This window comes from Ochotona princeps, chromosome 28 (assembly GCF_030435755.1).
Source record: "Ochotona princeps isolate mOchPri1 chromosome 28, mOchPri1.hap1, whole genome shotgun sequence".
In the NCBI taxonomy this organism is placed as follows: domain Eukaryota; kingdom Metazoa; phylum Chordata; class Mammalia; order Lagomorpha; family Ochotonidae; genus Ochotona; species Ochotona princeps.
In genome coordinates this window covers 12,135,710-12,162,809 of record NC_080859.1, presented here as the reverse complement: position 1 = coordinate 12,162,809, position 27,100 = coordinate 12,135,710, and the positions used below count along the sequence as shown (strand labels likewise).

General features: G+C 47.7%; 1 protein-coding gene across 1 annotated transcript in view; it reads right to left on the bottom strand.

Annotated features, from left to right (window-relative positions):
* Nucleotides 1-27,100, bottom strand: part of CAST (calpastatin) — an 81,444-nt gene that overhangs the window by 35,069 nt on the left and 19,275 nt on the right. The window contains exons 4-5 of the mRNA XM_058656420.1: nucleotides 22,833-22,904; nucleotides 4,394-4,453 (exon numbers count right to left, since the gene is read on the bottom strand). Coding sequence (XP_058512403.1) covers nucleotides 4,394-4,453; nucleotides 22,833-22,904 — 132 coding nt within the window. The remainder of the gene's footprint in view (nucleotides 1-4,393; nucleotides 4,454-22,832; nucleotides 22,905-27,100) is intronic.

Here is a 27,100-nt window from a genome sequence, read left to right as displayed (position 1 = left end):
TTCCAATGCCAGGGTTTGGTGAAAAAGAGTCACAGTTGTTGTCAAAAAGTTTTCTGAAATTCTGTCAAGAGAACCTTAAAACAATCTTGTACACACCTCATGGGTGTGGATTTTTGCAGTGCAGGCCACAGTATTGGTTGGAGAGATTTCATCTAAAAGCCCTAAGAATCTTTCTTTCTAAAGGAGTAGATTTTAAATCAGTTCATGTGATATTTTACATAGTTTTAACTACCCAACAAAAAGTTACTGGTGTAAAAAAAAAAGGGCCAATTCTGTAAACATATATATTATATATACACACACATATCTGTGAGACAACCAAACAGGAATAGGAGTTGATGAGTTCTTCAGAGATGACACATTAAGGCTAAGCCTTCCTGTCAGTTTTTCCCCTTTCATCCAGTTAACATTGTCATCACAAATTCTGTATTTTTAAAATTCTGTTATCTGAACAGGCTAAAGTCAAATATCTTCTTAGTTTATCTTGTTTTTTGCTTACTAGTATGGGAAGGAAAGCAAGTTCATGATCAAAGAACTGTTTCTAAAGGGGTTTTTTTTTGGTATTTTTTAGATTTTTTTTACATTGACATCCTTGCTAAAGAGCTTCCATTGACACAACTATTTGTTAGTTTATATAAGTGAAATCTATTAAATGATTAACAAGGAAATTATGCCAACTGGTAGTGGCATGATCGGAATTTATTAATAGCTCCCAATTCATAACTCAGCAATCAAGGATTTGCACGGGAGAATTCTACCACCCAAATTAATGCATGCTCACAAAGAGGCTGTAACAGTGTGCATTTGTGCCAGGTAACTGTCAAGTTTATCTTCAGTAGTGGTGATGCTGAACATCATGATGATGCTGACGGCAACTAATGCCTATTAATCTCCTATTAGTTACTAGGGGCTGTTCAAAGTTTGACTGTGTCAACTCAGACCTCATAACATTGTAAGAAAGCTGTTATTCTCAACAGGAAAATGTTGAGAAATTGAGGTTAAAGAATTTCAGTAATTTCCCAAGGCCACCACGTGGTCTCCTGGGTTCTGTTCTCAATCTCTGCTCTGTGCTCCTGCCAGGATTGGCCAATGATCTGTTCTAAGCACCAGCCCCTACTCCTGTCCAATACATGCATCTTATACAGTCCTGTGAGATAACTGTTAACACCTTCCTCCAAAGTACGCTCTAAAGGAACCAAAGCAAACAGTGGCTGTCCAACGTTAACATCCGTGTAGAACAGGGGTCCCAAGCCAGACTGTCTGGCAACGGTATCATGATACAAGGTTCCCCAGGCAGGGCACCTTTCACCAGGACAAGAGACACAGAACACTGATTGGTTAGGCCACCAGTTGCAATGCTGGCATCTCAGAGCGTAAACCCTATCTGCGCCACTTCCAACCCAGCTGCCAGCTAACACATCTGGAAGGGCAGACGAAGGCAGCCCAAGCACTTGGGCCATCTTCTTTGCCTTCCCAGGTGCGTTAGCAGAGAGCTGGATCAGAAGTGAAGTAGCCAGGACTCAAAATGATGTCCACTGGGATATGCTGCCGCAGGCAGAGGTTTTACCTGCCCAACACTGGCCCTGGGCTCCTTGTTTTGGCCTGGCCCAGACCTTGGTGATACAACCCTTTGGGGAGTGAACCAGGAGATGGAAGAGCTCTGTCTCTTCCTTCTTCATCTACAGCTCTGCCTTTCAAAGAAAAATAAACCTTAAAACAACAACACCAACAACAAATCAAACACTGATTGAGCTGTATCATGTGCCTGGAGAGCCAGGCTGCTTTCTACCTGAAAACTGTATATCACGTCAAGGATACAGGAAGGGTATTATGTTGAATGAGCATCCATTTCCCAAAGCTCACATGTCTGGAAACACATGCTGGTGGAACTCACAGGCATCTATGTGAGGCGACTGAGGAGTCTGTCAGAGGCGTCAAACACTGAGACCCAGGAAGGTGACGTGGCTAACCAGAAGAGTGGGACTGGACTCCACAGTGAGAGAGCGTTCGGGCCAAAAATGGCCAGGAGTCCACCTGGCGACACCACACTATGCGCATCCTGTTTCAGTCTCCCTCTGAATGTTTCTCTCTTTCTCTGGCTCAGAGGAGTGCCAAGAATCGTCACGATTCAGGCTAAGCCATGGCCTGAGCCTGCTGACATTTGCTCTCAAAAAGCACAGCACGCTTACAGAGGAGTCTTCCAGCTAAGGCACAGGGGGTTGCAATCAGGCCACAGGTTAAAAGGAAACCAAAAGGAAAAGAACTCTGCTCTGGCTCTTTTCACCTCTTTAGTTTTCATGGGCTCTAAGTTTACAGAGACCTCTTTCAGAGAGGCTTCTCCTATCATCTTTTATTTCAGGATTAAAGTAAAAGTTTTAGAGATTAAGTTTGATATAAGCAGGCAGTGATAACTAACAATTATGGATTACATAACATGTATTTTGGAAACAAAATATAAAAAATGTTATTATAACTGACATTAAAACAAGGGACAGGTGTTTGAATAGCACTTGAGTTGCCTCTTGGGGTGCCTGCAACTGACTCTGGGATGCCTGGCTTTGAGTCTTATTTCTGCTTCTGATTCCAGCTTCCTCCTAACCCTGCGAAGCTCAGGTGTTGAGTCCCAGACACCCATGTCAGAGACGCGGATGGAGCTTCAGGCTCCTGGCTGCAGCCTTGCCTAGTTCCGGCAATTGTGAACATTTGGAGTGAACCCAGAGTAGGGAATTTAAGAAATTTAAATGATTACTAAATGACATTTTTTGAGAGTTTACATAATGAGACAATATTGTTGCCAGATTCTTGCAATACTCTAAGCACTGCTTAAGATGAAGCCAAGAGTCCCTGCATAGGACTCAGCGATGGTGCCCCACTCCCCTGGGGTAGACACCACTGGGGGCTATATGGTACTGTGTCAGGCAGAAGACAATTTAAACCAAACAATTTAATTGAATAATGACGTGTCTGGGTTGGCTCCTAAGAGAACTGAAGAATTTGGTTCAAGACATGGGGTGAGGGTTCAGCGCGGTAGCTTACTGCCTCAAGTCTTTGCCTTGCATGTGTCAGGATCCCATATGGACATCAGTTCTAATCCCGGCGGCCCCACTTCTTATCCAGCTCTCTGCCTGTGGCCTGAGAAAGCAGATGAGGATGGTCCAAAGTCTTGGGACCCTGCACCCACATGGGAGACCTAGAAGAGGCTCCTGGCTTTGGATTGGCTCAGCTCTGGTCGTTGTGGCTGCTTGGGGCATGAGCCAGCAGATGAAAGATCTTTCTCTCTGTATCTCCTTCTCTCTGTATATCTGCCTTTCCTCCCCTGACCAAAAAAAAAAAAAAAAAAAAAAAAGGCCATGGGGTGAGAAATAGCAATGCTGCTTGTTTACTCTCCTCCCCCAAACCCTTCCCAACATCAGCACCTGGACACCATTGTGACTTAAAGAGAGGGTCTTGGGCTCCTTGGACCAAGGGGTTCGGGACTGGGCTCACCATGTATCAAACACCATCTTAGCTTCTCCCTCCTAAAGGCCAGAGTATAATTATAATGAAACCCAAAGAGAGCTTGAAAAGATTTTGCCCATACCCTACCTGACTCAGATTTCAGAAACAAACTTTGGGGGACATCTGATAACCAATGTCTAGTTCACTCTCTTCCAAGTTCACTTAACTATAGCCTTTGTATGTTTTTTTTCTTTTTACTTTAAGGATTTATTTACTTTTATTGGAAAGGAAGATCAGATTTACAGAGACAAGTAGAGATAGAGAGAAAGATCTTTCATCTGCTGGTTCACTCCCCAAGTGGCCACAATAGCCAGAGCTAAGCTGATCTGAAGACAGGAGCCAGCAGCTCCCTTTGGGTCTCCCATGCAGGTGCCAATTGCCATCCTCGACTGCTTTCCCAGGCCACGAGCAGGGAGCTGGATGGGAAGTGGAGCAGCTGGGACACGAACTGGCACCCATGTGGGATTCAGGTGCTTGTAATGCAAGGGTTAAGCCACTGAGCCATTGTGCTGGGTCCAACCTTTCCTGGTTTTATGTGGATTCTTAAATGTCCAGCATAAAACTGCTGAGGTAAAGGTTTATGGTTTCCTGTTAATTAAGAGGAAGGCAGGCACTTGCATTGATGATCTTCAAGGAAAACCCTCCGGCCTCTGGGACCACAGTGACCACCGGGTGACCACTTATTCCTGACCTAGGTAGGTGTGTATAGTTGATGTCTGAGGTGAACACTGGGAAGCCATGTCTTCGCACCAACCAGGAAGGAAATGTTTATCCCCATCACTTGAGCTTCCAGGGACACAAAAACATCTGTCTACAACCAGTCCACACTTGATAGGCTTTACAGCACATGCAACAGAAGTCAGCTGGCCTGAGTGACCCTGGAAGGGCCCCTTACCTTGGCTCCCGTAGGATTCATGCTGGCGGGCTTGCTGGCTGCACCAGGGGAAGCTGACACCTAAAAAGGAAGGAGGCACAAAGCTTGACTCCATGTAAGCCATGAGCTACATAGTTCTCTGCACCACACTGCCCATAGTTCTTCACCGTGCTTATACATGCAGCACCATGCACACAAACGGGGGCACGTGCTGTGTGTCAGGCACCACTGTGTCATCCATACCCCGCAGTGCAATGGCTGGGTTTGCTAACCTGCTCTGTTCCTCATTCCAGCTTCCTGCTGACACAGATCCCAACTGGCAGTAGGTGATGGCCCAAGCAGGTGGGTTCCCGTTATCCGTGTGGAAGACCCAGATAGAGCTCCCAGCCCCTGGCTTTGGCCCGGCCTAGGTCAGGCTTGGCGGGGTCATTGTAGGCCATTTGCAGTGTGAACAGATAGGCACTTTGATGTTGTTCACAATCAATCAGCTTTTTAAAAATCTGTTTTTATTTGAAAGATTTACAAAGAGAAGGAGAAAAATCTCTCTGGTTCACTCTCCACATAGCTGCCATGGCCAGAGCTGAACTAATCTGAATCATGGAGTTTCTTGCAGGTCTCTTACATGGGAGCAGGGGCCCAACCACTGGGGTCATTCTCTGCTGCTTTCTCAGGTCACAAGCAGGGAGCTGGGACACCAACCAGTGCCCATACGGGATGCCAATATTTGCAGATAGAGGTGTAACCTTGTTGAGCCACTGTGCCAGCCCATACATCCATTTTTAATAAGTCTAGTAGGTGGTGTTGCCTATGTGATTACAAACTAGACCATATAGGTTCCAACTCCAACTGGACTGTTTATTAAATAATCTGTAACAACTTATTTAAATTTAATGAGCAATTGAAGATAATAAATTTTTCCTCAGTGCAACTTCATAAATTTATTGTTAGGAATTATTGTCTGGTACATGTAAGAGTAAATATTTGTAATATTTCCTATTTTTAGAAAGCAGAAACACTTTGAAATTTGACAGAACTTGGCCCAAATCTTGGGCCTGCCAATTGCCAGCTCTGTGATTTTTGAGCTTCAGTTTTTCAGGTACATAAAATGGATCCATAACATCTCTTTCACAGGACTGACACAATGCATGTAAAATACCTGGCATGGTGTAAATACCTGTTGAAGTCATCAGGGCATTACTCTTAACGCAGCCCACAAGAATTACTAATGTATTATTCCTAAAATAGCAAAAAGATTCATGCATTGTTCTTAATAAAACAAGCAAGGATATGACTCCAGGAAATAGACCAGGGTGGGCATGAAGCACCCCTCTTCGGTTGTGTGAGGATGAGAAGGTGGGGGGAGGCTGCAGTGGTTGCATCGTATCCTCTGCTAGATGCTTGGGCCACCCCTAAGGCTGCCTGGGGCACCATGATCTCATCACAAAAGCAGAGGGCGACCCTTGTGCGTGTGGACTCTTGCAGGCCCCTTGTGGTATTCTAGTACCTGACTTGCAACACACTGGTTAGTATTAAATATACCATTGCCTTGGCAAATTCCAGCCCTGGTTCATTTAAACCTCCTGCATACCCGAGTCCGTTGGGTTCCGGTGCCCGGGGATTCCATCTGGCACGCGCTGCCCTCTTGAGTAGCTGTCAGTAAGCAGCTGCTGCCCTGCCAACGGCACCGGGAGAGGCCTAGACCGAGGAGTGTTCTGAGTCTCTCAGGCCTGGCCCTGAGTCACTTCCCAGGCTGAGTCACCAGGCGCCAGGAGCCCATCCCTGCCCTGCCTGCTCCCACCCCCAACAGCTGCCATCCAAAGGCATACCATTTATGTATGTCTGCTTCCACAATTAGAGTAGGTTGTACCCATTTCCACTTAAGCTCCAAAGTCCCCTTCATTCCTTCAATGATCCTCCCTGCCCCCAATCTCGTAAAACCCCACTGAAACCAAACACTCCACATAAACTTGCTTTACAGTTGGAAGATCTTTAAGGGAACATGAACTTACTTTTTCAACACCCAGATTTATCCAAACGGGCATACCATCACAAAGTCTTGAACTGCCCGAATTACCTCGCTAATTGCACAAAGGAGATGGTTTTCAAAAGCCTACTGGGAGCAATCTACTCCAAGCATGGGCAGGACACTGTGGAAACCGAGCTCATGGTCTTGATGGCCCCTGCTCCCAGCAGTCTTCTGCCCTTTATTTCCTAACTAAGGCACCAAGCATGTTGAACTTGAGACATGAAAGCATGCCACCACCCAGGCTGTCTGATTTCTAAACCACAACCCTTCAGGCAGGACTACCGCTCAGTGGATCCTCATTCCCAGAGGCTGCCAGTTCAAAAGGGCATCACTGTTGCTGACAACACCAAAACACCTGAATGTGACCAACAATGCCAGCCGACCAAAGGGCACTGTATAACTACACGCTTCCTCCTCACGGGCCCATGCAGGTCACTCCCCACCTGCAGCATTACTCACCAGAGACAACCTGGAATTCAGGCAGGAATCAGAGGAACGCACCCAGAGCCAAAGCACCTGGATACCGACCTCTCTCCCCTGACCCACACAGCCCACGCCACGGCTGATGGTAAAAGCGCAGTGGGCTGGGGGTGAAGGATGCACAGTGAGTCAAGCTCAAACATGGGAGGGGGCAGGGCTGAGAAACAGAAGGTCTCCTTGCAACTTCAGCTCCCCCACTGGAAGCAAGGAGACCAGTGTGAGGAAGCACAGGTCTGACGTCCTCGTCAGTTTCAGTCCCCGCCCCCCAAACCATCTTCACAACATTGGCTGCAGTATACATCAATGCTGGTTAAGAGAGCAGCTGTAGGCTGGACACAGAGGAATATTCAATCCTTGATTTAAACAGTAAGATAGCTTATTTTCCGTCAGTCAATAAAATCGCTTAGACCTTGGGGCTGGAATTCGGCATAGTGGTTAAGACACTGTTGGGGTGCCCACACTGCCCATGACAGGAGTGGGGCTGGCTTTGAGTTTCTGACTTTGCTACCCATTCTGACTTCCTGCTAGTGTGCACCTCCGGAGGCAACAGGGGATGGTCCCAGTGCTTGGGTCCCTGCTGCTCATGTGGGAGAGCCAGACTCATTTCCTGGACTCCCAGCTTCAGTCTGGTCCAGCTGTAGCTGGGGAATGAGCTTCTGGAAGTAACAAACAAATGAGAAGGGCTTCCTTCATTTGTACCAGTAAGCAATCTGGAGCCTTATCACTCTGAGCAATCAGAGGCCTCAGGAAAAGATGTTACTCATGTGAAGAGCCCTGGAAGGTGAAAATGTTTTCTTTCACCTCTGTCTCCAAAATTCTCCCAGACTCCAGCCCTTCAGCTCGCCTACCCTTTCTGCCCAGATCCACTTCCCCATGCCACTCCCCGCTCCATTTCCAATTAAAATGCCACCAGCACTGGCTTCTGCCACACACTGCTCAGACACACAGAACCCCTGCATTGTCCCTGTGAAGCACCCCCTGCCTGAACCCCCATCTCCAATCCCACCCTCCCCCACCTCCAGCTCTGGCCAGCACGGACTTGCCAATTTCAGGCCCCATGTCACTCATCTCTTGCCCTATGTACCGGTCACACAAGCACCAAACTTTTCTTTCTAGCATCTAAATCCTTGCAGGTGAGTCTTGCCAGCAGCCAGCCCTGGCTCAGCTCCCTGTGGCAGCAGTCATGGGAGGTCATCTCAGAACCCTGATCCCAGTGACCTCTCCCAGGCAGGGGCCGCCCTTCAGTCCTTAACCACTGGGGACTCCTGCTGGAGCTGTCTGCAGGAGAGGAGAATGAAGCAAGACTTGGGGGTGAAGAAGCTTGGGAACTTGCCCGGTAGGTCTCCTTGATGGGCTACGGAGGCGAGGCAAGGCTGAGCTGCAAGGCCCGCTCCATGATTCAGCCACCACGCAGTCATTCCCTCAGCTCCTGCGCGCCCTTTCTCTCCTGCTTGGCTCCCAGTCCATTCCAGGTTTCTGGCCGGAGCCGGGGCAGTCTCAGGCCCTCCTATGTAGCTATGCAGCCTTATCTGGAGCCTACCTCCTGCCCACCTGTGGCTCAGCGAGTGCAGAGTGCCGGCAGCGCGCCATTAAATTCTCTCTCCTCTACCCAGCCCTGGCTTCTTCCCCCACCTGGTAGCTGGCGGGCAGCCCCTTACCCTCCTGTCTGGCAACACCTGCACCTGCCTTTGTTTGTGGCAGGTTACCAAGATCCTGGTCAATAGCCCAACAGCAGTTTCATTATGAAGCTTGACCCCTGCTCTCCTTGTTGAACTGCGAGCCAGGGTGATTCTCTCCACATACCTCTTTCCTTCTGGAAGTTTCTTCCCTTTGCTTACTTCTTTGTGCTCCTCAGTTTGGACACACCCGCCTTTTCTCCTGCATTGTGTTGACTCCTCGCCCACTGCCAGCTGTGTCGTATTTCAGGGAGCGACTCCTCCTCGCACCACCTGATTGTACTTTAAAGACAGGAGGTCGAGGAAAGCACAGATCCAGGCTTAAATCCCCACTCTGACAAGTCTAAATCCAAACTCGTTACCTGTTGGCACTTCTGTCCCCTTGTCTGTAAAATGGGGAAGACCTCCCTGCTTGGAGGCGCCTTAAGGGAAACCACCTGCTTCGAAGCCCTGGATTCACACGCAGGAGCCGGCTCCCGTCTTCAGCACCGCCGAGTCCTTTTCGTTTCTACTAACACCCTCTCCCCAGTCTCATCACCCTGGGCCCACACCTGGATGACATCAGGGCCTTCTACGAGTTTCCACGCCTTGTTCCCGCTCACCTCCCGCCTCCGTTTACCTTCTGATCTTGCTGTCTATGGCTGCCTGACTCATCCTCCTGCAATCAATGTACACGGCCTCTCCACACCGACAGAGAATTCCGTGTGTTGGTTCACTCAAGTCCCACCTTTCCCATCGCCTGTGTCTCTAACACACTCTTGTAGTACCTTCCCATCCTACATATTCACCCATCATACCTGCTGCGCTGATGGGCCACTGAGCTCTCCCTGAAGGCTCTGTCACTCTGACTTTCAAATCATCTTTTTTTTTTTTAAAGCGGGTTTTGTTACATGAGTATCTGTTGACAGCACAGCTGGTTAGATCTCTCCTTTCAAATATGTACAACAGGATGGGGAGCAGGTAGTATTGGGTGCAGTGGTCCCTGCAGCCTGTATCAGAGTGTCGGAGGTTTGAGACCTAGTCCCACCTCTGACTCTAGTGTCTTCTTCATATGCACCCTGGCAGGTGGCCAGTGACCGTCCAGGGACTTGGAGCCTTGCCACCTTCCAGGAGACTCAGACCGAATTCTGAGCTACTTGTGGCCTGGGCCTGTCCCAGCCCTGCCTTTTGTGGGCATCTCAGGAGTGAACCAGCAAAAGGAAGATCTTGCCCTTTTTTTCTCTTTGTTCTTTCTTCTCTGCCTTTCAATTAATCAATATAAAATTAATTGAATGATGTAATTCAAGCATCTAGGCACTGACATCATTCTTGTCATTAACTTAAAACTGTACAACTCAAAGAATGACACACACACCCCCTCTGCAAGCCCCTGGCTGCTTCCTGTAAAACACTGGGACCAAAACAGAGACAGCTCCCGTGGACTATTCGCTAAGGAAGACACTGACCTCTTTACAAACACCCTGGCACTGCACGCGCACAAGGTCCATTCTATAACGCTGGACCATTCACTTCAGGAAAGAAAGGTGCGGTGCGTCTGTGTGTCTGCTGTCTGCCTTGCTGTCAGTAGCGAGGCTTTTCATTATTAAGCACAACAATGGTGCATTTAAGGAGCCCCGCGATGCAGACATCCAACACAGGACAGCGCTGACTCACAACGGAAAAGCTGAATGTGCTGAGAGCAGCACGACCAATCTGTACACGAAGGTGAGCCGTGCCTTTCAGAGGAAAACATGGCATGGTGCTAGCAAGTCCCGGGCAGGGCACCTGCCAGCTTATAACTGTGATCACAGCAGACGTCAACATCCAGAGTCCGTAAGTACATTAGAGAAGACAAGCAGAGGAAGTTCTGAGATCTGGGTTTAGAGAATGGCTTGGGAGCCCAGCACGATGGCCCAGTAGCTAAATCGTTGTTTTGCACATGCTGGGATCCCATATGGGCGCCGGTTCTAGTCCCAGCTGCTCCACTTCCTATCTACCTCCCTGTTTGTGGCCTGGGAAAGCAGTTGAGGACAGCCCAATGTTTTGGGACCCTGCACCTGTATGTGAGACCTGGAAGATGTTCTAAGCTATGGATCGGCTCAGTGGCTCTGGCCGTTGCAGCCATCTGAGGAGTGATCCAGAGTCTGGAAGATTTTTCTGTCTTTCCTCTCTGTAAATCTGTCTCTCCAAGAAAAAATTTAAAAATATTAAAAAAAAAAAAAGAAGAAGACAGCTTGGAAAGCCTCGGATGAGGCAGGGACTGTTTGGTATTATCGTGTTGTCACCACCTGGGAACTGAAAACTTGAGAGAATCTTCCGTGTCCAGGCACTGTCACAGGTGCTCACGTAACAGTTTATCCTGGGAGGTAAATACTATCACATGCATTTTATAAATGAGAAACCCCAAACTCAGAGAGGCTGAGTGATGGTGTCTGAGTTTTAAGATCGTCCTCATGTCAAACATTAAAACAAAGTATTTGGATTTTACCAAAAGCAAACGGATGCTGGAATTGGGCAGGTGTTCCAGGTGAGCAAACACACTTAAGCAAGACTTAGAGATTGGAAAGTACTGGGGAGAGCTCAGTGAGCAACAGGTGGGATGAATGAGGCAATGCTCACTACCTGTAGGGAACCGGAAGATTAGACAATACCACGCACTGATGAAATATATTAAAAGGCATCCACAGACTTCCGATAAAGATGTAGTACTGGCTTTCTATTTGCTTTGGGAAGTGGAGCACCAGGAAACTTTGGTCTCTGAGCAGATCTCAAAACAAACATCTGATGTTGCCTAGCAACTGGGACACTAACCACAGATGATCTGCAATCCTAAACACAAACCAGAGAGGCCATAAACTCTCTGGCCACACCCTAAGAGTGTCTGATTATGAGTTCTGACACGGGACTACCCAGAGTGCTTGGAAAAAAAATCCACCTAAGGCATGAAGTGGAGCTTCCAGTTCTACAAGTAACAGTTTCATTTTCACTGCTCTGCGGAGTCTGGCTTTCCAGTGGTTTGCTTTCTTTTTCTTTGTCTCTCTCTCTCTCCCTTCCTTCTTTTTTCTCTAACTGGAATCATTATTATTATATCCTAGCTTAGGAGCACAACAAACAAACAGCCCAGATTGGCCATCAAACAAGAGAAAAGCAGCTGTTTGAAAATGTTCTGGAGGTCCATTCGTGCCTCACTGGCGGACACTGCTGCCTCTCCTGATGCATGAAAGAATTCCAACTGTGCCTGCCCCCGGCTGCCCCAGATACAGCGAAGGTGAGAGGTCAGACCCAGAACAACACAGCCACTCACTCCTTGTGGGCCCTCCCCTGGAGAAGGTTGCTCAGATGAGGGGGCTGACATAGGCCTGGCAGTCAAGCCGCTCCGGATGACAGGTGCTACATAGAGAGCAGCAAGCAGACAGGGATGAGCTGTGTGGCCCGGAAACCCCATTCCTCACGATGAGCTGTCAAACCTGGGGTCACCAGCTTCTCTGTTGCACAGCTCACTTCTGAACCTGACTTGAGTATTGTGAAAAGATCCAAGTCTGAAAGCACTTGGTTTTATTTATTTACTTACTTATTTGAAAGGTAGAGTTAGAGTTAGAGAGAGAGAAGCAGAGAGAATCTTCATTTGCTGGTTCACTTCCCAAACAGCCACAATGGGCAGAGGTGCACCACGAGCCTCTCCTGGGTCTCCCACGTGGATGGCAGACACCCAACCTCTTGAGCCATCCAGACGCACTGTTCTACACACATTGTTGGCGTGAGCCTTTGGCCCACAGGTAAGACTCTGTGCCCAGGTCAGGGGTGGATCCCAGGCCCTTCTCCTAACTCCAGCTTCCTGCTAATGCACACCAGGGTAGGTAGCAGCAGATGATGCGTCAGATAGGTCGTTGCCACCCACATGGCACAAGAACCATGAGTTCTGGAGTCCTGGCTCCATCCCAGTCCAACGTTAGCTATTGAGGGCACTTGGGGAATAAATTGGCAATTATGTACTTTTCCTCTGTGCCCATCCATCTCTCTGCTTTTGAAGTAACATTTTAAAAAGACACCAAGTATAGTGATAACATGAGAATGTTCATAGTAAGGGATTTGGACAATTACTAATGAAGTTACACAAAGTTTTTCCTCCTTGTTTGTTATAAAGATAACTTATTTTTATAACAAGGAGTTCATAGAAAACGCACATGTAATGGAAAAATGTACAAAAATTGTATTCTCTGCTAGTTTTCATGCCACACACCTAGTTAAGCTAAGCAAGACACTGCGTGTCTGCGAGGCTGAGCCCCTGCTGTCTTTTACTGATGCGTTCTCTCCCACTCTCTCCAACAACACTATTCTGGGAAACTCCACAAGTGCTGAGGTCTGGTTAATGTCTTTGATACTTAAGCCACATGTTTCAGGACCTAAGTCCCTTACAGAGGTCAGACAGTACTGCTTGTGTACCACAAGGGCCTTGATTCCAACTCTGAGTAAAGTAAGAATGGTCCAGGCCCTTGTGTAGCTCTTGACATGGGCCAAGAACATCAGTTGGTTCAGAATTTTGAGCCCTAGGCATTGACACTGTGGCATAGCTAGTTACGCTTCTGCTTACAATGTCTACATCCCATAATAGAGCACCCATTCCAGTCCTAGCTGCCCCACTTCTGATCCAGCTCCCTACTAATGTGCTTGGGAAAGCAGCAGCAGATGATCCAAATCTTTGGGCCCCTGCCACCCACAAGGGAGACCAGGATGGAGTTTCAGGCTCCTGGCTTCAGTCTGGCTGAGGCCTGGCTGCTACTATAACAATCCCAAGAATAATTCAGCCCATTGGAAGATCTGTCTTTTTATTTTTGTCACTCTGCCCTTCAAATACGAAATAAATCTTTTTAAAACAAGTCCAAACCCCTATGGATGTGTTGCACTCTTACGATTTCATGCACAGCTGAAGCCAAGTGCAGGTGCAAGGCAGGTGCAAGGATTTATCTAGGGAGCTTATGAAGCCAAGGTGCCAACCAGTGCTTTCCAAACTCTAAGCTATAAAATACTGGTTGGGAGAATTCCACAAACGGGGAGAGCATCAGGGCTAGGGTTAGTCCTGAATGACCCTACTAGCTAGTGCTTATTGCCTGGAGCCCCTGACTGTGTAGGCACAGCTGTCTAAGTCGGAGGGCCCTACACTGACCAAAACAGCAGTCACCCATGCTCAGTAGCCCATCAGTAAGTCCACCGGCAAGGGTCTCATCAGGGTCACCTCCACCTGAGTCCTGCTCATCATCCAATCGAGATAAACTGACTGGGGGGGGCGGGTGTGTGTGTGTGTGTGTGTGTGTGTGTGTGTGTGTGTGTGTGTGTGTGTGTGTGTGTGTGTGTGTGTGTTGCAGGGAGGAATGGGGGGTGGCTCAAGAATTGAGGCATCTGACAGGTGGACTAGCAACAGAAAATTTAAAAAGTCTATCAAAGTTAACTTCATAAATTCAATAGACGCAGACTCAAGTCATTTCAACATGTCAAAAAATCCTCCTCAACGAAGATGGTTATTAAAACAAACAACAAACAAAACCAAAGTAGTGCTGCAAAGGGGGAAATATCACCACCTTAAGACAGACCAAGCGACTTTGTAAGACACCTGCAATGCAGCATCCACTACTGTGAGACGAGTTACCAGAACAAAAGCAGGAGTTAAGTGGGGCCTGGGATTCCCCCTGCATAGCTAGGTGTAGGTATCCACCACTTGTCAGGTGCCAAATATGACATCAGAAACCGGATTGAGACCAATGTGTCATGAGAGGTAAGAAAGGAATTCCTGGGCGTGTCACTCTCATGTTCAAGGCTCGGCTGTCCCATCCTGTACCTCAGAGCAGGGGGTGAAGACAGAAACACGAACATGATCTGCAGGAACTTGTAAGCCCTGTAGCTTGCTGGGGGGTGGGCTGGCAACACCCACCCAAGGTGCTGGGGCAGGGTTCACCAGGGAAACCTCAGAGCCCTAGGGTGAGGAGGAACCCTTTGGTACAGCAGTCATGGGGTGGGCAGCCAGTCCTTTCTACAAGAGAATGTCTGCTGGCACAAAAAAAACACGAACTGATGCCAGCCAATGCCAGAAAGGAGGGTCCTCACAGAGCAGGTACCCCTGGAATATCATCTCCATCCTAAAGCTCTCAAAGGGTTCCTTTCACATATCTGCTGATCATTTAACTCTTTCATCTTCAGACAGACATTAAGTTTCAAAAACTCTATTTGTAAATACTAGCAAATAAGAATACACATCATTTTACCATGTCTATGTATCCAGGATGAATCTCAGCTTTCATGTAATAGCATCCTAGGACTATCGATAAAGGTAAGACTAATCTTTTCTTCCGATCCAATACACTTCTGGTAATTAGCAACTGGCTAGAAGCAACATGGTCAACCCTTTGGGGATTTAAAGACATAGTTCTTGGCTTCAGGGGCCCCAGAGTATAGACCAATAGCCGAGGCTGATTTTGGTATGTGGTAACTTTTCACACACTAAGGCTCTTTTGGTAGAAAGTCACTTTCTGGAGCTGTTAAACATGTCCTGAAAAACAGCAGAGTCAGTGCAGGGGCTGGCATGGTGGGAGAGCAGGTGAAGCCACTGCTTGTGACTCCAGGAGCTCATTACAGAGTGCCAGTCAGGCATCAGCTGCTCAGCTCCCAAGCCCACTCCTTGCCCACACGCAGGGAAGGCAGAAGAAGGACCTAGAAGCTGTGGCTTGCCACCCACGTGGGAGGCTAGGATAGAGTTCTTGAGATCAGAATGGCACATGCCTGCTGTTGGAAGCACTTAGGAGCAAACCAGTGAACAAAAGATGTCTCTCTTTCTCTATCTCTCTCCTTCTGTCACTCTTCCTTTCAATTTAATCTTTTTTTTTAAAGAAACAAGAAGAGCCAGGGTTTTGGTGCAATGGTTTAAACTACTTCCTGCAGCACTAGCATCCCATATGGGTGCAGGTTCCTATTCTAGCTGCTCCATTTCAGACCCAGTTCCTTGCCTACATGCCTGGGAAGAGCAGAAGATGGTCCCTGTCACCCACCTGAAGGATGCAGATGAAGCTCCCAGCTCAACCCTGCCATTGTGAATGAACCAGCAGATGGAAGACTTCTCTCTCCATCTCTGTAACTTAGCCTTGCAAACAAATAAATTAAGCTTCACACACACACACACAGTATGACAGCTCTGTTTTTCTTAGGCTTTAAAATGGACATAATAAGAGTGTCTGCCTTAAAGGTACATCATCACAGCACACAGGATGCTCAGCAGAGGCCTAGAATGGGGTATTCTTCAGTGTATTAATTCTCTGTGCCAATACAATTAATCTTATCTTTTCTAGAAACTATTACAGTCACTTTTAAAGCAATGTGTCAATACTGTTTAGCACAGAAAACACAGCACTATAGGAGACAGGCCCAATGGCAGCCATGTTGCCAGTGGTATGACGACACAGCTTCCACCTGAATCTCCAATGTGCAAATCAAAAGCCTTGCTCTGAAGCCATCAACTTGTGAAAGAAGCAAAGTGCCCTCCAAAGCTGGAAACAATAATTATTTTTATGGATTTCTATTAAAAAAATAAGCTCAACTGCTCTTTGCCAAAAGAGGCAGTACCCCACCCAAGGTTACTTCCAATGTGTGAGAGTGCTTTAGGCCATGCCCTGGCATCCCGTGGGAACTGACAGCCCTGCCCAGCTCAGAACTGCCATCCAACATGCCAAGAGTGTGCTTGTGCAGAAATACTGGACGGCTGGCATTTCTGACTCAGAGCTACTTGACAGAGAAAAGAGACAGAATGCCATTGTTTGTGAAAACCCAATCTACTTTAGCAATACACAGAGTAATTCAGTATATCAGAAAAACATGTAACAGAATAAAGTATGTTCCTTTAAGAAGTTCAGACACAAGGATGCTAAAACTTAGTCCAGATTCACAATCTGTCCAAGTGGAGACACTGCAGGGCACTGTCAGAGAAAAGATATGAATGCATGAAAGAGGTCTTGAAAAATTTTACAGAAAAACATGAAAAATATGCAGGGGCTTCAAAAAGTTTTTGTACCAAAGTACACATGCTGTTTCACGTTTTAAAAGACTGATTTATTTGAAAGTCAGAGTTACAGAGAGAAAGAGGGAGAAACAGAAATTTTTCCAGGTACTGGTTTATTTCCTTGCCCCAGATAGTTGGGCCAGGCTGAAGCCAGGAGGTTGCTCTTGGCCTCACACCTGGTGGCAGGGACCCCCAAACACCTGGGCCATTCGCTACTGCTTTTCCAGGCCATTAGCAGACACTGGGATCACAGTGGGGCAGCTGAGACATGAACTGGCTTCACACAGACAGAGAACTCTGCTACCCTCGGGTTCACTGTCCCAATGCCTACAATTGCAGGACTGGGCCCTCTGTAAGCCAGGAGCTGGGAACCCACTGAAGGTCTCCCACGTGAGTGGTAGGAGTCCAAATATTTGTACCATCTCCTGCTGCCTCCCAGGCACAGAAGCTAGAATCAGAGTACCACTGGGACTAGAACCCAGATATTCCAACAACAAGACGCAGGCTTTTCAACTCTCATTTTAACTGCTACCCCAAATAGACACCCCTAAATGTCTAATTCCATTTTTCCCACAAATGTGTTGAAGCATCGTGAATATGTATCCAGGCAACAAGGATTGTGGAAGTTTCACTTAAACAGGACTAATTGGATCACTCCCATTTGATGAAAACAGTTCACCCAAGAAGTCATAGCAAATAAAGAAACAATTAACAGGAACATAAATAGTTGGCTGATTCTACCACATTGCCTCAAAGTAATTCCTCACACTCTCCTTTTTAAAAAAATATATTCAATATATTTATCTCTTTTTATTGGAAAGGCAGATCACAGAGAGAAGAGACAGAAAGATCTTCCATCCACTGGCTCATTCCCCAAATGGCTACAATGGCCAGAGCTGAGCTGATCCAAAGCCAGGAGCCAGGAGCCTCCTCTGGGTCTCCCATGTGGGTGCAAGGTCCCAAGGTTTTGGGCCGTTCTACACTGCTTTCCGAAGCCACAGGCAGGAAGCTGGATGGGAAGTGGAGCAGCTAGGACATGAACCGGTATCCATATGGGATGCTGGTGCTTGCAAGGAGAGGATTAGCCAATTGCACCAGACCCCTTGGCTTCATTTTTAATTTCATTCTTTCAAAATGTTATTTTATGTGATATTGCTAATAGCTGTATTCTGGGAGGGTCATACTTGGCCGACCCTGCCAGGCAAATAATCAAGGAACTGAAACTTAGCACTGATTCCTTACCCTCCCTCCTCCCCCCAGCAGTGGGCCTCTTGGTAAGATGGTGAACCAACCACAGTCCCGTTCACACTGCACCTGCTGTCTCATCGCCCCCCACCCCGCACCCTCCTACCTGTTCTGTCACACACACCTGGAGTCCCTGCTGTACCCACAGGCTCACTCTTCTCCTTTTCCACTAAGTACATGATCGGTCTTCTCACAGTTCGTGGCAAACACACGCCACAGAACCACCACCTTCACACCAACACCCTCTCTGAATTCTGTATTTCCATGGACCTTCTGAAGCATCTTTGATGCAGAACTGCCCTCATCTCTTCCTTCATCATTTAGCTCCATTTCGCCACGGATCCCTTTACTGCCTCCTGGAGCCCTCCCGTCACCTGCCCAGAAACCCACGACTTCCCATTGCTGCCTAAAAGTCAAATCCAGGCTCACAAGTGAAATACCAGGAGAGGGTCCATGAGTTATCTGGACAAACTCTCTTTACTTTCAGCGCAGATCCCACTCAGTGTGGTAGTTCCGCAGTACACGGGGATTTTTTCCCCCTGTGTGCTGGTGCATAGGTGGTCCCTGGCAGCGAAGCTGCCTAGCCCTCCTGCCACCACTTCTCAAGCTGTAAAATGGGGTCACAGCACCTGCCTCTGGGGGGAATTTCCCGGGGCATGAACAGCATCGCAGGGGTCAGGAGCTTGCAAAGCCCAGGGCAAAGGGAATCTGACTCAGATATGGGCTCTGACTAGAGAAGCCTCAGGTTGTGTTCAAGGAAATAGCTGGGAAACATGTTACAACATGGGCTGCCACCGCCACGCCCAGCATGCAGGAGGTGACACAGAAAGGTCAGGCAGCTGAGCTCACCGCCTGAAAGCCGAGGTCACCCACCCCCGCCCCAGAAGCAGGGCCCCAGACCCATGGAGGCCGCCCACCTCCCATCCTCCTCCTCCTCGTCCAGCACTGGCCCTGGTCCCCAGTCCGTGCTCCCAGGCCACACACCCAGTGTCACCGACACTGCTGCACTTCGAACCTGTCTGGAAAGAAACCCGAAGGGCCAAGATCTCCTGTCGCCGGCCCCTGGGGCCCATTACCGGCTTCCAAGGCCCGGGACCCGAGGCAGGACGCGCGGGTAGCAGCAACGGAGCGTGGCACGGTGAGCCCAGTACTCACCCTGCGCAGTGATGCCCGAGAACCACGGCTAGGAAAGAAGAGGCTTGCATTCCCCGCTGGGTCTGGCCCTGCCTTGGACGTGCGGACCGCAGTGGAGCCCACAGCCGGAGACGGGGCGGGGCGCAAGCCTGACCGGACGCTGTGGCCCGCCCCTTCCCCGCGAGGCCCCGCCCCGGAGCACTGGCCCGGCAGGTCCCGCCCCACTGGCCCAGGCCCACATCGCCCAACTTTGCAGGCTACCTGCCGGGTCCTCTGTCCACTCGGGCTGGGGCCACAACCGCCCAACTGCCTGCCTCTGATGGGAGGCACTGTGGATGCTCTTTGCAAACTCCAGAGCGCTTCCAAAGACTTCCAAATGCAGTTCAAGTCCTGGTTAATTTGGGTGCAAATCCACACATGCTTGAGTGCTTCAAAGTTTACGTGAGAACAAGTATTTTGAAAAAGCTACGTGTGCATTTCATTTTCCTCTGGTGCTAAAATAAATGTAATTCCATTTTTCTGTGAATTTTTTGAAGAACTCTCATATAGTTCCATAAATCCTGCTTGAAGACTACAATTATGAACACAACTAGAGATGCCTAAATATGTTCGAAATTGGTGTATATTTTAAAAAGCAATTTAACAAGGGTCAGAGTTCTTCTGAATTACTATCAATTACACATTATGATTTAGAATATGTGAAAATTGGACCTGAAGACACTGAATAAAATATGAATTAAAAGGTCTACATTGCTATAGAGAATTGCATAAGAATGGGGAAATAATCTCTTGCAGATGAATGCCAACTAATCAATACAGAATGCATGAAAAGTTAGAGAAAAGAATTTTAAAAGAAATCTAGCAATTTCCCAAAGCCATAAATCAGTCAGGACACAGGGACAGCAGCTGGCATTAAAGAGGCAGGGCAGAGTTTGGGTGCTTGGTGCGGCACCTAGGGCACCCCTGGGGTTGCTCATGTTCCATATCCAGGTGCTAGGGTGCAAATCTCCACACTCTGCAGATTCCTGCCAAGGTAGACCATGGAAGGCCACAGTGATGGCTCAGACCCATAAGTCCCTGCCACCCACAGTGGTGTTCCTGGCTCCTGGCTATGGGCTGGCCCAACCTGGGCTGGTGTAGCCATTTGGGAAACCATCAGACAGATCTCTCTGCCTCTCTGTTTTCTTTATATAAACCAGGAAGCAAACCAACACATGTTTAAAAGGGGCAGTGCTCCCATGGGCCTTGATAGCCCAGAGCCGCCCCAGGCAGCTGAAGCAGGTGGTTTTCTCTGTCCTTCACTGCCCCTCCCAGGGGGTCCTCACAGCATCCTGCTCCCTCTCCTCCTCTGTCACATCCGACTGATGAAACAGGACCCCTTTCCAACTCCCATGTCCTACTACTCCCTGGGCAGAAGACACCCTGAATTCTTAATGAAGAGAAATTCAAGATTATTTGCTAATTGCCAGTATTTTCTTTCCCCCGCCTCCCCCCAGGTCTCACTGTTGTTCATTTCTCCCATGACAAATGTCACATACTATGGATTCGTTCAGGCCTTAGTCCTGCACGCCTGGGCCCGGCAGCTCTAGGGCTAAGCAGTGGTGTTTCCTGCAGGTAGCTGAGTACTTCTGTGTTCCTAGGGAGCTGGTGAGTAACTGCCTGCTTAGGAAGTTCCTCCCCCCAAGGTTCTCATGAGGCAGGCCAGGGAGGTTCCCCTGAGGTCCTGCCACTGTCACTGTCGCCAAGTATCACTCTTTTTCTTAGTGTGGGCCCATCTGATCATCCACAGCTGAAACTCCTGGAGAGGATACCTAAAATATTATCTACTTATCTAATTATCAAAAAGCTTGCTTATTTATTTGAAAGAACAGTACAGAAAGTGGCAGAAAGACAGACAGATACAAAAATCTAACGTTTCACTCCCCCAATGCCCTCAACAAGCAGAGCTGGAAGAAGTCAAAGTCACAGAGCCTGGAACTCCCTCTGGCTCTCCCGCATGAATGGCAGGCTCTCGAGCACTGCGGTCATCACTGCTACCTTCCCAGGGTGGATCACAAGTGCCACGGGCATTGCTGGCATCCTATATGAGCCCTGGTTCCACTGCTGATCCAGTTCCCTGCTGAAGTGCCTGGGAAAGCCGTGGAAGATGGCTCCGAGTGCTTGGGGATCTCTACCCCCGAAGTGGGAGACCCAGATGGAGTTGAAAGCTCCTGGCTTTCGCCTGGCCCAGCCATGGCTGGGAAATCCAGACTTCCAGAGGCTTCCAGAGTCTTCCAGAGTCATTGTGATGGGGGCTGAGCTGTGTGTGTGTGGTCACAGCAGGGTGCACAGGGGGGAAATTCCCAGTGTGGCTGGGCATCAATCCTCCTGGATTTGTCTGGACTTCCCCGCAACCCACTTCCACTGTCCCTTAAGAAATTCCTCTTGGGCTTCAATTGAGCAGAGTGGATGCTCTTGAGTACTAAAGACTGGAAGCCATACACCTAACAGCATGGTTAGGGGTGTTCATAGTGATAGCCCTAATGTAACCCGAGCCTCATTTTCCTTGCCTGTACAATCAGATTGTCCAAACAGTAGTTGTCTTCAAACTCTCCCAGCAATAACAGTGCACGAAGAGCTTAGATCTACACTGTTTTCATTAGTCCTCATGACTAATTTACCAACAACTCAATGTTAAGCATTCACCATCAAAAAGCAATCATTGTGCATTAGAAATATTTCATTTAAAAGCTTTGGATTTGCCAGGCCCAGAACCTCATCATGGAAAGGACGTTGTTGGTGGACATGATGACCTGTTCTATGGAGCTGATGTCAATGTCAGCATCCGCATGAGTCTCAGCTGTTCCACTTCCAGCTGTTCCAGTTCCCTGCTAACGTGCTCAGGAATGCAACAGAGGAGGGTTCATATACTTGCACCCTCACCATGGGGTGATCATGGTCGGGTTCCTATTCCCTGGCTTTGGCCTTGCCCAGTCCTGGTTGTAATGGCCACTTAGAGAGTGAACTGGAAGATAGAATATTTCTCCTGTCTCTGTCCTTTTCCTTGAATGTATGAAATCCATGCGTGAAACAATACAGGGACAATCAATCACTCTCTCTCTCTTTCCCTCCCTCCTTTTCTCTGTTTGTTGCTCAGCCTTTCAAACAAAAAACCAGATTAGTTGTTCTAATTGCTTTGAAAATCAGTTCATCTCTGTTAATGCCTTTAGCTTCCTGTCATGGTCTATTTTCCTCTGTATTAGGATTTTATTATCATTTATCTCTGTAGGTACAACTAATGATTTGATTACCAGTGGTTGTGACCTTTCTGTGTCACATGAATGTCTCACATGGATCTGAGAGAGAATGAAAGGAAAAGTTAAGCCCTGGGGAAACTGCTATTTAGGAAACCAGAGAAAGAAAACATGACAGAAAGAGCTGTGATGGAGGTGGGAGAGAGCAGGATATTGGCAAGGAAAATTTTGAAATGTGCAGAGGAATAATGATAGCATAGGGTTGGAGGCCTGGCATAGAGAATTTCAGAGAGCCTGCTGGCATTAACACTCATGAGGGATATCGGAAATATTTGCCAAAGAAGCAAGACAACCATATTTCTACTCACAGAATGAGCAAAAAGTCCAGTCTTTTCTATAAACACACACAATGATACTTAGTGAGTGCTTAAGATGAGCCAGGAAGAATGGCAACACAGATGGTTTCACCATATCCGAAACCACTCCAACCATGAACAGTGTTAATAGCATCACCTCTTCTAGCACAGAAAATGTGACTTTGTCCCCAAACTGGGCATTGTGTGCCTACCCTGGGCCCCAGGTACCCAGGACCCTCTGTGAGGGTGAGGTGGGCAGGGCTCTCCTTCTGCTTGGAAAAGTGACTGACCTTGGTCACGGCAGCTGCTCCATCAGCATGGGTTCTGGAAGGTTCACTGCTCCCAAGGCTGGCTGCTTTTTTCTGGAAAACAGAAAATGTGAAATTCAATGAAGGACAGTACCTGAACAAGAGGGTTGAGTACTGATGTTCACAATAACATAAACACCTTCTGAAGCAAAGCGCAGACTAAGATACTAAACACACCCCAAGTAAGCCTGTTTGTAACTTTTGATGACTCTATCTGAAGACTCTGTGAAGATTGAAAAGGAAGAGTCAGTTGTTACATCCCAGTTGCTTGATATTCAATGATATTGGAGAACTGCGGAAATCTCAAAAGGGCAACAGTCACTTCCCCTCCCCAAAATGTACTGCCAGAAGCCCCTCACTGACTGGTGTGGCTGCTCGGTCTCTGATGGGGCTGTCAGCGATGGCAGAACCTCCACAGAGAGTGACCCAGCACTGGCCATCACCCAGCACTTCTACCTGTGGCCACTGATCTCCCAGAAACAAGAACAGGGGCATTATGCTTTGTCTTTAAAGATATTCACAATGCTAATATCAAAATGTTGACAGCACCATATGCAATAATCATGAGTGATATGAGGGAATGGATCGTGTAGAGGTCATTTGCCTGTTAGTGCTACAGATAATAATAAGATGATAGGATTGTAGTAATGGAATGTTTGGGACCATTATTCTGAGTTCTCTACGTGCTTTAGGTACTACGTGTAATAACCTAGTTAATCTTCACAGTAAGTAGTATGAAGCTGGTTCTGTTATTATCTGTAGTTTATGGGTGAAGAGCCAGAGGAATAGATAGAGTTAGTGACATAATCATGGTCTCAGCCAGCAGAAAGAAGGTAGAGGGTATACTCTAGTCTGTGCCTTGCCCACTGCTACTGCCCCTCCTCATAATAAGGCTTATGGAACATCATGTGGCTACTCAAGAACATTTCATTAAATGCAAACACATTAGTCACATTTTGTATGAAGAAGAGCCAGATTACAGTATGATCTCTGGTGTTCATATGGGGTTGCTGATGTTCATAATGGGGTAATCCCCAAAAGTTTTCTTTTTTGTATTTTGTCACGTAAGTATTTTAACTGAGAAAAAGACAGTAAGTAAGGGTTGGGAGGTGAAGGAAAGGTAAAATACACAGTTGCTTTCCTAGCGGCACAGCATATCCTGCGTGTCTTCCAAATACCTACGTTCCAAAGAAACATGTAACATGGAAGCTACAAACTCATGCAAGATGATGAGTAAGTCAAAAGATTGAAGATCTGTCTCTGCCTCTCCACTTCACTCTGTAAATCTGTTTCTTAAATAAAAGTAAATAAACCTTTTAAAAAGTAACTTTCTCGACTTAACTTGTCTTTGCGTGTGGTCTGTCACTGCGAAATCTAGCTTGTCCTCGAGTCACCTGGTTTAGCCTACCAAGAACCACTTCAGCTCAGCTGAAAACGGAGTGGACTTTGCAAAAATGCTCTTTTCACTAAACTTTCATCTAGCAAATATTTTCAAATTGATGCCACTGTCAGGCACTTAAAATACACTAGGAAAGCTTAGAAAGGCACATAGGTGTGGAGTCTGGACTTGTTCATTTCAGGTTTGTGACAAAAGTCTAGCAGTAGATTGTTCTGGCTGGTGTATAAGAGCCGGCTCTTTTTCTGCGCTCTTTCATTCAGTGTTCAGTGTTCGAGCCTGGTCTCATCCTAGGCAGTGTGGATGTAATGACCAATTAAACAGAAAAAGCTCCTGTTCTCACAGGACCTGCTTTCCATGGGGAGGTTTCAGACTTGATGTAAGTCAACAGAAACAAGCTGACTTCAGAGTGACGTACACTTATAGAACAGGAAGACGTGACAGCCCTTAGCCCTGTCTGGCTAAGGGCTGCTTCAGACAGGAAAGATGGGAGAGAGGAACGTGACATTTGACAGAGACCCAACTGCTGGGAAGCTGCCAACCAATCAGGTAAGCATGGGGTGTGGGTGGGAGGCATTCCAGGTGGAAAGAGAAGCCAGTGCAGAGGCCCTGATGTGGGCGTGAACTTGGCCAACTGCAGTTGCCGAATGAAGCGAAGGTGGCTACAGGCAGAGTGGGTGTGTAATGAAACAGGAAGTGGGTCGAGGACATTGTTCAGAGTGATGACTTCAGATGGCCCCGAGGCCAGATATGTTTGGGACCAATAGCTCTTCCAGGTTCTGACGTGCTCCTGGACTTCTCTGGGTCCCACCCAGCCCCAGAGAGTCTTCCCTCATCTCCAAGGCAGAGTCTTCCAAGCCCTCTGGCTTCGAGTCATTTTGCACTCACTTCGCAGATGCTCATCCCATATCACTTACCATCCACATCCACCCACAGAATCCTTGCTCCGTTCTAGCATATCCCTCATCAGGCTAGGTCTGCATGTTCACCAACTAGGGACAGGGCTTGACCTGCCCTCAGACACAGCCCAATTCATGTACTCACTCCAAAACTCCCCAAACAACCTCCTGGATATATGAGCTTCCATTTACTCTAACAACAGTTATACTGAAATCTCGAAAGTAAAAGATTATCAGTGAGAGTGCTAACCCCATGATACATTCAAATTTGGAGTTCCATCATTTTGTTTTGTTCCATAAATCCAGAGCCCACGTCACCAGGTAGATTCTTCCTTCCTTCCAAACCAACCACACACCTTCCGACATGCACATTCGCCACTTTAACTCAAGTTGTATCAAAAGTTCACTACCAAACGTCCATCCTCAGGCCTGGCACCTGGCGAGTCTGCTGTCACAGCCTTCCAATCAATAGGGACAGGCGTGCAGGTGTACATGCCTGTTGTCCTCTGCTGGTCACAGAGGCAGTGCATAAACCCCCCTTCTCAGGGAAGAACTTCAAACACAGAGCAGCAGCCCTGTTTCAATGGACTTGGAAGCCATGTCCCCTCCTGGAGGTGACCTTCTCACCTGCCGCCCAGGAACACTTCACACCTGAGCAGGACACCCAAGTCAGAGTGGCTCTATCAACCAGGAAGGCGTGACAAGAATGAGTGAGTGCCTTTTGGACATGTCTCTTTGCAGTTCCTAACGCTAACCCTAACTTCTCAATGACACTGAAATGGTCTTAAACCAAAACAACATTGGAGTTCTAAAAGCCAGGTAATGCATTGTGTGGTGTCACAGGTCAGGCCTCCCAAGGGAAGCTCCGTGCTGAGACTGGGGATGACAGGAAAACTAAACAAATTTTCTAAAAAAAGAGGGATATTACTACTTAGAGTAAGCTTCAACCCATGGATTTACTCCCCAAAAGCTTCAACAGCACAGGGGGCCAGAAGCTCAATCCGGATCACACACGAGAGAGGCAGGGACCCATTGACCTCAGCCACCATCTGTGCCTCTCAGAGTCTGCGTTGACAGGAAGCTGGAATCTGGAACTGGGATGGGAACTGAACCCAGAGGCTCTGCGCGGGGCATGGGCATCTGAACCCCCAGTCTAAATGCCTCCCCCACCTTCCTTTTGGTAAATACAGCAAAAATCCTGGTCAAGCAGCAGCCAGGAGTTTGCAGGCCAAGATTAGGGATTTCCCTAAAGACCAACTTTCCAGTTCACTAACGTGAGGAGCCCCCATTATGCCTGAGATGACTTTAGGTTTGAATATAAGATGGGGTTGGGGTACAAAGGTATAAAATCTCAGGGGACCAGCACTATGGCTAATGACTAAATCCTTGCCTTGCAAGCTCCGGGATCCCCTATTGGCACTGGTTCATGTCCGGGCTGCTCTGCTTCCCATCCAGCTAGTGCGGCCTGGGAAAGCAGTAGAACATGGCCCAAGGCCTTGGAATCCTGCACCCGTGTGAGAGAACCGGAAGAAGCTCCTGGCTCCTAGGTTCGGATCAGCTCAGCTCCAGCTCAGCAGTCATTTGGGGACTGGACCAGCAGATGGAATATATCTTTCTTTCCTTCTCTCTGTAAATCTGCCTTTCCAATAAAAGAATAAATAATTAAAAAAAAAAAAGAACAAACAAAACAGAAGAAAAGCACAGGAAATGAAGAAAATAAAATAAAATATAAAATAAAATAAAATCTCGGTTCTAAAAAGCACGAACCAAAGTGTTCAAGCAAGTCATTTAACAGCCTGACCCCTACTCCCCACCCTCACCCCACCCCCCAGAGCAAATTCAAGACAGGACTTAGGGGCTGCTAACAATGTTCTTCAGCTTTTATTATTTCTATCACCAGGAACTATGCTAACATGTTTCCACAAGGCAGAATTTTTTTTTTCCTTAGGATCTGC